The sequence below is a fragment of the Sinocyclocheilus rhinocerous genome, unplaced genomic scaffold (assembly GCF_001515625.1).
Source record: "Sinocyclocheilus rhinocerous isolate Xijiao unplaced genomic scaffold, SAMN03320098_v1.1 scaffold1904, whole genome shotgun sequence".
NCBI classification, from domain to species: domain Eukaryota; kingdom Metazoa; phylum Chordata; class Actinopteri; order Cypriniformes; family Cyprinidae; genus Sinocyclocheilus; species Sinocyclocheilus rhinocerous.
The window spans coordinates 72,589-85,356 of record NW_015623687.1 but is presented as its reverse complement, the minus strand read 5'-3'; the positions used below and the strand labels follow the sequence as shown (position 1 = coordinate 85,356).

The 12,768-nt window shown below is 34.0% G+C and overlaps 2 protein-coding genes across 4 annotated transcripts in view; one reads left to right on the top strand and one right to left on the bottom strand.

Moving 5' to 3' along the window:
* LOC107730022 (vesicle-associated membrane protein-associated protein A-like) overlaps positions 1–10,283 on the top strand; it is a 24,943-nt gene extending 14,660 nt beyond the window's left edge. Inside the window, exons 4-6 of the mRNA XM_016540794.1 lie at positions 675–755; positions 4,272–4,427; positions 9,733–10,283. Coding sequence (XP_016396280.1) covers positions 675–755; positions 4,272–4,427; positions 9,733–9,894 — 399 coding nt within the window. The 3' untranslated portion in view covers positions 9,895–10,283. The remainder of the gene's footprint in view (positions 1–674; positions 756–4,271; positions 4,428–9,732) is intronic.
* A 1,208-nt stretch (positions 10,284–11,491) lies between these two features.
* Positions 11,492–12,768, bottom strand: part of LOC107730577 (protein APCDD1) — a 19,515-nt gene continuing 18,238 nt past the window's right edge. The window contains exons 5-7 of one of the 3 annotated variants that reach the window (XR_001638707.1): positions 12,256–12,653; positions 11,564–11,771; positions 11,492–11,532 (exon numbers count right to left, since the gene is read on the bottom strand). Coding sequence is in view for 2 of the 3 variants with exons in the window: in XM_016541469.1 (XP_016396955.1) it covers positions 12,238–12,653 (416 nt within the window). In the remaining variant the exon portion in view is untranslated. Of the gene's footprint in view, positions 11,772–11,800; positions 11,832–12,207; positions 12,654–12,768 lie in introns of those variants that run through there. The other 2 variants (XM_016541573.1, XM_016541469.1) reach the window with 2 other exon arrangements.

Here is a 12,768-nt window from a genome sequence, read left to right as displayed (position 1 = left end):
TAGACAAAGATTAAGATGAAATTCTGCTGCTGGTACTGTAAATCAGTGAGATCTTTATAACAGTACAGCAGAGACTGACATAAAGCGATCTAAATATCAGTCGTCTCTATATCTCCAGTAATCTGTCTCAGTGAGATGAGATTGAAATGCTCCAAACATATAATGCAGTGATTGAGAGCTGAAGAAATAAAGGCTCCTCAGAAGATGTGAGATGTTCTGGAGGCTTGTGAAGATCATTCCTCCGCTGAGGAACAGTGAAAGTAAAGCTTCTGGAAACAAACGCTCCTCAAAAGATCCTGAGGATCAGATTTGAGACTCTAAAACATGATTGATGGAGAATCAAGTAAAGCTGAGCTGCTTCAGTCCAGTAAGTGTTCATCTGGAGATATTACTGCAGTTATTCTGACCTTTACTTGATTAAAATCAGTCAAGATTTGACACGAGAAGCAGCAGCTGAAGCTGGATGCTTGTACAATTACACTAAAAGAGCTTTGACTGGATAAAACACTCTGAACTATCAATCATTTAGAGGCCTTGGAAATCCATGTGTCATATACGCTACAGCAATCTTTATAGGGTTAATGCTTGAATTCCAGTGTAAAGTGTGTGTGTGTGTGTAAGGGCAGCTGGTAGTGGTTGTGGCTGATGAATTGCCGATTTTTCATGTGTTTCAGTGGAAAGACGTGAAACCCGATGAGCTCATGGATTCCAAACTCAGATGCGTCTTTGAGCTGCCGTCTGAAAACGATAAAGTGGTGAGTACAGAGAGACGAATAGGAGGAAAGGCGTTCACTCCACCCTGTTATACGCTGCTGTAAATTGAATTATAATTCTGTTTTAACAGCAGAACGTGCTTTGCTCTTATGGTAAGGTGCTGTAAGTGATTGTTTTTGACAGCTATCAGTGAAACAGGTGTGAGAGCCAGCCAATCACAAACACTCACTGCCTGTCAATCACTTTATCTCATTCTGATTGGCTGTTGTGTTTGGAGGGCGGGGTTTTAGAGAGTTTGACTCAGTACTGGCTAAAGTTGGCAAAACATCTGAAACCACTTACAGCACCTTTTTTATTCCAGCTGTTTAGAGTTTGAAGTTAAGTTTTGAAGCTTAAGCAGTTTTGTTTTCAGTAATAATGTCGTTGTTCCTCCTTTAATTAGCTTGTATGTAGCTGCTTTTCACCATCACTGATGCACATAAGGGCTGCACGATTAATGCAAATAAAACCACGATGTGGCTTTGAGCGTGCATTTGAAAATGCAACATGCACCATTTTCCAACAACAGAGAAGCTTTAAGGTCTTCTTGTGGTTTTCTGCCAAAATAAAAGCTGGATGGTTTAAACATTTATAAATGAGGAAATTAAGCCATAAATATAAATAAATAATAACATAATTAATATAAAAAAATATATGTATTAATATTTTCCTTAAAGACTAGTGTTGTTTTATTTTACAGTGAAATTATATTATTTATTTTTTCTAAGTAGTATTTTGTAATAATGATAATAATAGTAACAACAACAATAATAATAAAAATAATTATTATTATTATTCGCTTATAGTTATATTGATATGTAAACACAAAATATTTGGCCAAATTATGAAGCTGTACAAACAAGCAATGTTATTTAGTATCATTAACATACTATAATAGTTTGATGCATGTACATATATATATATATATACAGGTGAATCTCAAAAATTTGAATATTGTGAAAAAGTTATTTTTTTTGTAACTTATTTCAAAAAGTTAAACTTTCAAATATTCTAGATCCATTGCATGTAAAGTAAAACATTTAAAAAAGTTTTTTGTTTTAATTTTGATAAGTCAAAAATCCAGTATCTCAAAATATTAGAATATTTACATTTGAGTTTCATTAAAGTCCCCCTGTGGTTATTTATTTGTATTTAGAACCGCTAACTTGAATAATAACCCGCGGCAGCAGTGTAAAATTAGCCCGGAGTCAGACGCACCTCAACCGCATTGACATCCGCACGTCACGCGGACAAACCTAGCGACTTTTTTGGATAAACCTTAGCTATGGTTCAGTTGGAAGGTTTCGCCAGTGCTGTCCCGCGAACGCGAGGTCTGACTTTCCCGGAGAACTGTCACCTCTGTTTGTTGTTTTTTTTAGTTTGTTACTCAGACGCAGGCTGTGCGCTGCATGAGTAGCAAAACCGTCAATAAAACCAGTATAATTTTGAAAAATACCGTGATATAAATTTTTGGTCATACCGCCCAGCACTAGATCATTGACACCCTACAAAAAGAGGGTAAGTCACAGAAGCTCATTACTGAAAGAGCAGCTGTTCACAGAGTGCTGTATCAAAGCATATTAAATGCAAAGTTGACTGAAAGGAAGAAAATGGGTGGGAAAAGGTGCAAAGCAACAGGGATGACCACAAGCGTGGGAATACTGTCAGGCAAAGCCGATTCAAACACTTGGGAGAGCTTCACGAGGAGGATGTGGTTTCATGTTTAAAAGTATTGCATTTTTCCCAACATTTTTAACTTGTATGTTCAAAAATATTTAAAACATGAATCTTATAAATTATTTATGCATTTGAAATTTTGTGGTTTAAATGCATTTATGGCACCTCAGCTTCATTAAGCAGTCTGTGTAAATACATCTAATGCCACTTCAGATGCAGCTTCTGTTTCCTCTGCAGTGTACAGATGGAGTTTGTTGATAGTATGCGCACTCTAATGTGAACAATAAAATTTGCAAAAATAAATTACTCCACTCCTCACAAAGAGAAGTATGAACACCAATGACAACAGAGTTGCACTGTCCACTTTTAAAGTCTTAGTAATTGTATTGTGTTTTTGTCATTTTTATTAGTTGTTTTTAAAGTCTACATTTATTTTAGTTTTAGTTATTTTAGTATATACGTTTTATTTTTGTTTCCGTTAACGTTTGTCAAGTAACAATTTTATATGGTTTTAGTTTTAGTTTATTGTAATAACCTGGCAAACAAGCACAGCAAACCACACACACACACACACACTGTTCATGCTCTGCTGTGGCGTCCCAGAGTCCTCAGAAGAGAAACCTGCTCCACTGGTTCCGTGCCGCTCCGGGCGGCTTTAGAACGACAGGGTCAGAGGTCAAGGCCTGCAGGCCTGCGGTGGTCAGTGAGGGTCAGAGCAGAGAGCAGGATAGAGACATCAGTAGGGTAGGTCAAAGGTCAGCGGGGTCAGCAGGAGAGAACATGTCACACATCGTGTTGTCGATGTCAAAGGTCGTGCATCCAATCAAACACATTTTAATAAGGCAGAAGCTCATCAGATTCGACAAATGTGACATGGCAATTAATATTGCTACTATAATCATCGAACAAATCTACCAGAAATATTAACTCACAAAGATGATTGAGTGATTTATTTATATTGTTTTTTTTAGCATGGAATAACAAATACACAGAAACAAACTCTTATTATCATAAATTAGCATTCCACAGCATTATTATTCTAATAAACAATCCCTTAAGCAACTACATATAACAGACCCCTAATAATGTCTGATGTTAATGCCCTTACAAGCAAGCTTTCAACGAATTACATAAATTAAAACAGTGAAATTAAATGTCTACACATGCCTATGGATAAATAATATTAATAATAACCAATAAGCAACTAAATAAAAATAGAAAATAAAAAGGGGGTCGAAATAAAATAAGTTGAAGTTCCTTTATATTTTATTTAATTTCAGCTGGTTTCAAGACAACATTTTTAATTTTTGTTTAGTTTAATTTAAAGGAGAAAAAAAAACTAAAATAAAATTATGAAAACACACAGAAAATATAGAAAAGAAATGAGCTCCATATTAACAAAAACGCATAATAGTATATCTGAAATAACTCTAAATAACATACATCCCACTTTACATATAGAGCTGTGTGATAATAGCTACATTTTGCAATGATATAAACAATATAAACTTCAATATATTCAATTATCTTTTTAACCAATAAGTCATGATTTACTGGATCATAATAAAGAAGGATAAGCATTTTCAAAAATGTTTTACTATTAAATTAAATTAATTAATTTACTTATAAGTAATAATATGTTTTTAAGTTGTTTTTTTAAATAATTTATTAATAATTATTAAAAATCACACTTTTAAAACGAGGCTTTATGATATTTACAGATTTTCTAGGAGTTTAAATGTTGGTTCTTTGAAGACGAAAACATACTGAAGGGGTGAAGGGTGAGTTGATTTTGAGTTGTTTTGTCTTCTGTCTCTAATTTTGCCGTCCTCCTCCTCCAGAACGACGTTGACTCTAAATCGGCGCCGGTTCTGAACTCCTCTAAAGCAGACGGGCCGCTGGCAGCGAACGACTCGGAGATGAAGAAGATCCTGGAGGAGTGCAAACGCTTGCAGACGGAGGTCAGCAAGCTCAACGATGAGAATCGCCAGCTCAAGGTACGTCAGTTTGGCTAAAAGCATCTTCTAAATGAATCATTAGAAATCATATAAATTAGGGATGCACCGATTTATCGGCCGATTTTTGATTATTTTAAAACCATCGGCATACCGGAAATGGCATGAAAAGGGCCGATGCCGATGGTTTATTTAATGGTGTATTCACACCAAGGTTAATTTCGTAAACGAAAACTAAGATGAAAACGATTGATGAAAAAACAATTTCGTAAACTGAAATAAAATAAAAACGTCAAAATATTTGAAAAATTAAAACGAAATGAAACTAACAACAGTTATTGAAAAACAAACTGAAATAAAATAATAACTAACAAAAATAAATAATCGTTTTCGTAATCATTATGTTCTCACTCCTTGGCGTAAAAATATATGAGCTGTGTGACAGTTTAGGGAAATACCTGTAAATGGCGTATCATGCACATGGGGTTATCCCTCGGAGAGACGCAAAGCAGTTTAAAGCAATGTCCTGCACGGGTCCTGTTTGGTAAACGTGCACCAAGCAGTACTTAACGGAACACCCGACCCATTATCTGACAGCAGCACTAATTTAATTCTGTACCAGACCAGAACCGTTTGACATAAAGACTGCGAGTCGCGACCCGAACCGAACCCGCATTAATCTACAACATATTTTGCCGTTATTATTGAATTTCATTAGTTCCAGTTATGATTTATGCGCGGCTGTTCACGGAAAAGTGAGCAAGACACGACAGTTACAATATCATGATTATGATTAAATAAGATAAAAGACATAACCAAATTAGGCTACAATTATTTTCATATTAAATATCTCAACACACCATTAGATATGACATTAAGCGCAACTTGCGTAGATTTATATAGTAAAAAGGCTTGACTGCTTCCTTTGGTGTATATTTGTGTACTTTTACCATCTAATCAATCTCAGCATGCGTTAATTTTGTGTCTCTAAACGTTTGCCTCACTAAGGTTAAATTATGCCTACGTCTTTCTGTGGCCTTCGCTCTGGAAGTGATCTGCTAATTCTGCTCAACTTTAATTAAAACTGAAACTAATCTATATAAAAACTAAATAAAAATGTGTTCACAAAATAAAAATTAAACTACAACCTAACAAAAATATTAATGAAACTAAACTATCAATCTCAGCATGCGTTAATTTTGTGTCTCTAAACGTTTGCCTCATTAAGGTTAAATTATGCCTACGTCTTTCTGTGGCCTTCGCTCTGGAAGTGATCTGCTAATTCTGCTAAACTTTAATTAAAACTGAAACTAATCTATATAAAAACTAAATAAAAATGTGTTCACACAATAAAAATTAAACTACAACCTAACAAAAATATTAATGAAACTAAACTGGATTTTATAGCAAATTTAAAAACGATATTAAAATAAAACAAATTAAAAAATTCAAAATTATAATAACCTTGATTCACACCAGGAAAGTCCGCTAGCTCACTTGCTTTGGTCCGGACCAAATACAATGTTGATTGTTTTTGTTTGGTGCGGTTCGCTTTCACACTGCCCTTTTTTGCAAGTGAACCAGAAATTGTAAACAAAACCACACGTGTGCTAAGGTCATCCATTCATTGGACAGAAATTCTCAAGCAGGGAAAAACGGGAAGTGCAAAAACAGGCTAATCATGGAGATCTTTCGTATTTTTACTCAATTTAAATCAATTTTTATTCTTTTACTGATTTGGTGTTAACAGATACTAATGCAATATGAAGAAACTTATGAGCATCATATGAGACAATGTCATATGATGTTGTAATTACGACTTGCCGAAAATAAAATCTATAGATATAAAATACTTAAAGCATATCACAATGTTTGTTTAAACATTTAACCTATATAAATGTGAGCTATTAGGCGCATATCCAGTCGTTTGTGTGGAGAGTGGAAGCTGGAGCGCAGTGGAAACAAATTAAATACGCCGTCATTCTTTGCTCATAAAAGTAAGAATAATACATCGTTCGGAACTATAAAGGGTCTTTTTATTTGTGTGCACTCACAATATCAAGAAAACGTTGTGCTTTTGTAAAATAAAGACAACAAATAGGATACACATTCTGCCGTCTCGGTCTTGAACGAGAGCGCTTCACAAAAATGCACCGAAACTCAGTGAATATTTTCCTTACAGACATGATGAATATATCTATAGAAAGCTTTAAATGACTACAAAACGAAATAATTCAAATCCAAAATAAAAATGCTTATTATGATGTAATCCGTAAAGATGCATTTCTTTCTAAAGATGCATTTCTTTCTAAAGGCGCGTCCAATGATGAAATGGCGAGTCAGGATCATCAACTTCATCTTTGCGACACTGACTCATAAAACACTAGTTTATTAATAAATAATTCAAATATCTCCTTACTATTTTCCCCTAACATAGTCATGGTAATTCTTGCGGCAAGCTTTAGCCTATTTAGCGCGCTCGCGTCACATTGCTGTGCGCCATGGTAACGAAAACTCATCATTTGCATGTGTTTTTAAGCATTGTGTTTTAAAAACAAGTGATTTATATCTATATGCACGAGCTGTCTGTTTCTGAGCGTGATTTCCGCAATTGGGTCGGATCGAGGTCGGGTCATGTTCACACCTTAAACGAACCGTACCAGAGTTCGTTTGGAAGCGGACCGAGACCACCTTTTCAGCTGGATAATCCAACGTTTTATCTTTGATTTCCTCTCTGGGCAAAATAATTAAATATTTGCCTAAACTAAATAAAATCTGTACAAAATATAGTTTGTCAGACGGCATAGTACGGCCTATGCAAACGTGACGCTGACGCATCTAACGAATGAAATGCTGTGAACTCATCACAGGTAAGTCACAATGGCAATGCACCGGTGTTAGAGTTTATCCGAGGATATGTCACGAACCGCCAAGCATTAGGCCTACATTTAAGTGAAAATGAATAGCAGGTAATATGCAGCTTTTTGTGTGTCTGAAGCCAGCATAGTGTAGAACACTGATTCACGAAAGCTGTTTTCTTTATTTTACAAAAGCTTTACAGTTTTGAATGATGTTTTGCTTCTATCTGTATGACAAACCAGCGTTGGTATGACCATAAATTACAGAGTAACAGTTGGGAAAACAATGCAGTGATCGCCTCGGTGCCTCACACGCACACACAACATATTAACTTTACATCGCAGCCTGTTCATTATCAAAATAAAATACAGTTAAAGAAACATAAAAAGTTACACTGCTCAATTTAAATAGTCTGCTGATATAGCCTATAGGTGAAGGATGATGTTTTACGTCCATAATGCGAGTGAAGAACAAAGCCTATAGTTTACATAATAAATAATATTTTAGCATCCAGATACGTCGCGAATATGAAAACATTTGGATTCGTGCAGAATGAGAGAGTTAGGCTTCCGTTTCGCTTTTAAATTAATTCGTTTTGGCTTGACGCTTATATTTAGGCTAAATACAACTTTAGAGGATTTGTTGTGGAGAGATGGGAACTAAAATAGCCTAATTGTGTTTGTAATGTTTTTAAACATTTTGCCTTATTTACCGGTATTTTAACCTACATTATTTCTGAATGTAATAATAAAATGTGACGTACAGCCTAATAATTTAGTTTAATTTAATACTTTTTTTTTTTATCCATGCTGCAAACATTTTTAAATATCTTGAAAAAAATACTATAATGTCTTTAAAGTGTTAACAGTTTTTTCTTTTGTTTAATACATTTGGCCAAACTCTAGAAAAGATGATGCTGTATTGGCTATGACTAAGCGCAAGTACCAGATCAAGACTCTCTCCGTTTTTTTTTTTCTTTTTGAGTAAAAAAAACACTGCTTTATTATTATTATTATTACTATTATAGGCAAAGAAAATAAACTTTATTACTTGGTATTTTTTCTACTCAAACCGGTTTCTGAACGGTAATAATACAGAGGAACAGAAACGTTCAAATACCGATTCTGCTCGGAGTGAACCGATCAAAATTCTTTCATTTTTAAGCCCTGCTTTATGCAATTGACCAATATCGGTATCAGTATCGGTCAATAGTTGTTTGTTAAAATCGGTATCGGCCAAAACAAAAATCCTATCGGAGCATCCCTAATATAAATGTACTAATTCTTTTCTACTACTTCTTAATTTTGACTGATTCACCAGTGCCATTGTTATTTTAGTATCATTTATGTACTATTATGGTTTTACTGATATTTTGAAAAAAAAAAAAATTATATATATATATATATATAATTTATTTGTACTTTATTTTCATTTAAATTTTGCATACTTTTTAATCATTTTATTTGTTTTCTCATTTATTAGTTAGTTTTTCTTTTTTTTTTACATTATTATTTAGGTTTAATTATTTAGATTTTTAGTTCGGTTTTTGTTTTTATTAAGGTCCAGTTTGTAATTTTAGTGCTTTTTGTTTTCTTTTAAATTTTTTGTAATTTAGTTATGTGTCATTCTTACTAGTTTTTGTTTGAATTTTTTTTTAGGATTAATTAATTTAAATTTTTTAGTGTTTTTAGGTTTTAGTTTTTATTTGTCTACTTAGTAATTTTAGTGCTTTAGTGCAATAATTACTCATTTTAATTTTTAACCATTTCAATTTCTTCTTCAATTATAAATTTTTTTAATTATTATTTAATTTATTTATAGTTTAGTTCTATTTATTTATTTATGTCCACTTAGTAATTTTAGTGCTTCCAGTTTTCATTTTAATTTTATTTCCATATTTAGTCATTTTGTTATTTGTTTAGTCATTTTTATTAGCTTCAGTTTAGTTTTTTGTTTTAACTTTATTTTTTATTTATTTATTTATTTTAGTTTTATTAAGTTGGCTTGACAAAGCCAACTTACTGAAATCCGACTTAAACTTATAGTTATTAAATGAAATTAAAACTTTTTTAAACTTTTCAAATTTTCTGGTCCGGCTTTCTCAAGCCAACTTAAAGTTTGTCTTGACAAACTTTTTTTATCTAGTTATTATTATTAGTAGTAGTATTCCTTTTTTTTTTTTTTTTAGTTTTTATGCAAAGTTAGTAATTTTAGTGATTTTATAATGTGCTTTTGTAATATTTATTAGTTTTTTTATATTATTATTTAGGTTTAATTTATTTTTATTTCTGTTTTAGTTTTTGTTACGTCCAGTTAGTAATTTTATGCTTTAACTAAATGAAAATGTTGGCTTGGCAACTAACTGTAAAAAGTTTTTCATATATTATTTAAGCTTTATTTCAATTCAGTGATCATAATATGAAAAAAAAAACATTCTCAGGAACAGAAAAAGTCCCTAAGTGCACTAACGGGGTTTTGTGTGTATCAGGACGAGGGTTTGAGACTGAGGAGGTTCGAGCGCAGTGAATACCTCACGATTAACTCCAGCTCTGCGCTGGGTCACGAGTCGAAGGCCGGATCTCTTCCCTCGCTGCTCGTCGTCATCGCAGCCATCTTCATCGGGTTCTTCCTCGGCAAGTTCATCCTGTAGAATCGGAGACTCCCGTCTCTCTTTGTCTGGGTTCATTTGCTGTTTTCTGTTGACGGATGTTCGAGCCATGAACTGCTTCCCCTCAAACGCGATTCGTTTCACTCAAACTCGATGGAAAGTGTAAATGTGGTTTTAATGGTTCATCCAGACGAAGGAAGAGCTTCGGACCTTCACCAGAGACACAGGTGTCTCCTTCTGTGCATTCGTTCTGTTTCTGTTCCTAACAACACCAACGCAGACTGTTTTATTACTGTAATTATCATTTATTAATTATATTATTAATGTACTTTCTGTCAAAGCAGCATTTATCCACACAAGACGTTCACTGATGTCTTCACTTTACTGTCTCATACTAGACGACACTGAAGAAATAAAAGAAAAAAAATTAACCTGATGTTTGTGTCTTTCATTTGTCTAGTCATTTTTTGATGAAATAAGTGTTTTTGACGAGAGATTTTTTTATACTTTTTTTTTTTAATGTGATCAATGTTTGATGATGTTATATATGAACTGTGTGTTATATGTGTGTGTGTGTAAAATTTTTTCGATGAGAGATTTATTTATTTTTTGATTTTTTGATAAAAACTTAAAAAAAAATTTTTTGATGAGGGTAAAAAATAAGAAAACAAATTGCGTTTTTTGATTAGAAAAAAACAGCTTTTATGATGAGAACAAAATGTTTTTAATGAGAGAAAAAGTTTTTTAATGAGAGAAAAAATTTTTTTGGATGAGAAAAGCTTTTATGAGAAGAAAAATTTTTTCGATGAGAGATTTATTTATTTTTTGATTTTTTGATAAAAACTTAAAAAAAAATTTTTTGATGAGGGTAAAAAATAAGAAAACAAATTGCGTTTTTTGATTAGAAAAAAACAGCTTTTATGATGAGAACAAAATGTTTTTAATGAGAGAAAAAGTTTTTTAATGAGAGAAAAAATTTTTTTGGATGAGAAAAGCTTTTATGAGAAGAAAATTTGTTTTCGATGAGAGATTTATTTATTTATTGATGACAAAAACTTTTTTATGAGAAATGTTTTTTGATGAGAGTAAAAAAAAATTCAGATGAAAAAAAAAACGTAAAAATTAAAACGGTAAAAAATTTTGATGAGCGAAAAAGTGTTTTTCAAAGAGAGAAAAAATGTTTTGATAAGGAAAGAACAGCTTTTATGATGAAAGCAAAATGTTTTTATTGAGAGAAAACGTTTTTTAATGAGAGAAACAATGTTTTTGGACGAGAAAAAAGTTTTTTGAGAGGAAAAACTGTTTTTAGATGAGAGAAACAAAATCTTTGGGCTTGGGCTCAGGATGAATCTAAGGCACTATTTTATTCCAGCTTGACTCGCTGCAGTAATGTAGTTTAAGTGCTAAAAGTTATAAAAGTCAGCAGTGATTATCTACAGTTTGAATATTTCCCTTTCCTTCCATGTAGCCCTTAAAATGTTCATATCTTCATCTCAAACACACTCACGTATAAAAATACTCATATAAACGTCCACATCTCACTCAGACGAGGAAAAAACACCCAGAAATTAAAGTTCTCTCATGGTTTCAAATCAGGAAGGGGGCCAATACTTTTTCACACCACTGTATATATATATCAAAATGGACATCTTTATAGATGAAGGCCCTGGGCTGTATGAACTGTTGTTTCTGTTATTGTACAGAAAGTGACTAAATAATGACAGAATCTTTATTTCTGGGTGATTTTTCCTTCGAATCTGATTTACAGGCATGTTTTAGGATGTAAAGTCCCATCAGGCGCGAAAGCGTCGGGCTTCGTTCTCGTAAAGTGCAGTTCCTGTTGTGCATTCATCCGTCTGACGGACAACTCAAGTGCATTCTGGGTCAGAAACATCTGATCGCTTTTACGTCTCAGAAACCCACAAACTCCAGACCGCCGTCGCTGTGGCTGTGGTGACCGGTCGAGCTGGCGTTGCTGTCTGTGGTGTAAAAAGATCACGTTAGCAATTAAAGAAAAACACTTTAATACAACTATTTGAAAATCTGGAATCTGAGGGTGCAAAAAAATCTAAATATTGAGAAAATCATCTTTAAAGTTGTTCAAATGAAGTTCTTAGCAATGCATATTACTAATCAAAAATTAAGTTTTGATATATTTACGGTAGGACATTTACAAAATATCTTCATGGAACATGATCTTTACTTAATATCCTAATGATTTTTGGTATAAAAGAAAAATGGATAATTTTGAGTGATACAATGTATTGTTGGCTATTGCTACAAATATACCCCAGCGACTTAACACTGCTTTTGTGCTGCAGGGACACATATTTCAAAACTGTGGTGAGAACTAACCAGTGCTGAAACAGGGGTTTCACAAGCCCTTTAACGTCTCTCAGAAACCCACAAACTCCAAACCGCCGCCGCTGCCGCTGTGGTTGCCAGGTTGTCGAGGCTCTGCGCGGCGCTGACCTCTGACCTCTGACCTCCAGCGGCGGAGCACTGCACCAGCGGTGTCTGGTAGGACGTGGGCCGTCTGTCGGGTCGGTCGGGGCTGGAGCCGTCGCTGGGCCGCTGGCCGTTAAACAGCAGGAATTGTCCGCCGGCGTCACGCTCCAATCGGAAGAGCTCATACTCTGTGTGCGGGAGGCGGAGCCCCAGCGCCGCGCAGCCATTGGTCGGAGTGACGTCCTGCTCCACGCCCACCTGCCACGAACCCTGAACACCGCAGCCGCTCCCTTTGAACACATTCAGCAGAGACGTGGTCGCCAGATCCATCGCCGTCACACGCATGTGGTTCACTGCAAGATCAGCAACAGAAAGAGTTGAGAATATATGCATATATATATATATATATATATATAAATATATATGCATATACAGTATATAATGTATATATATATATATATACACACA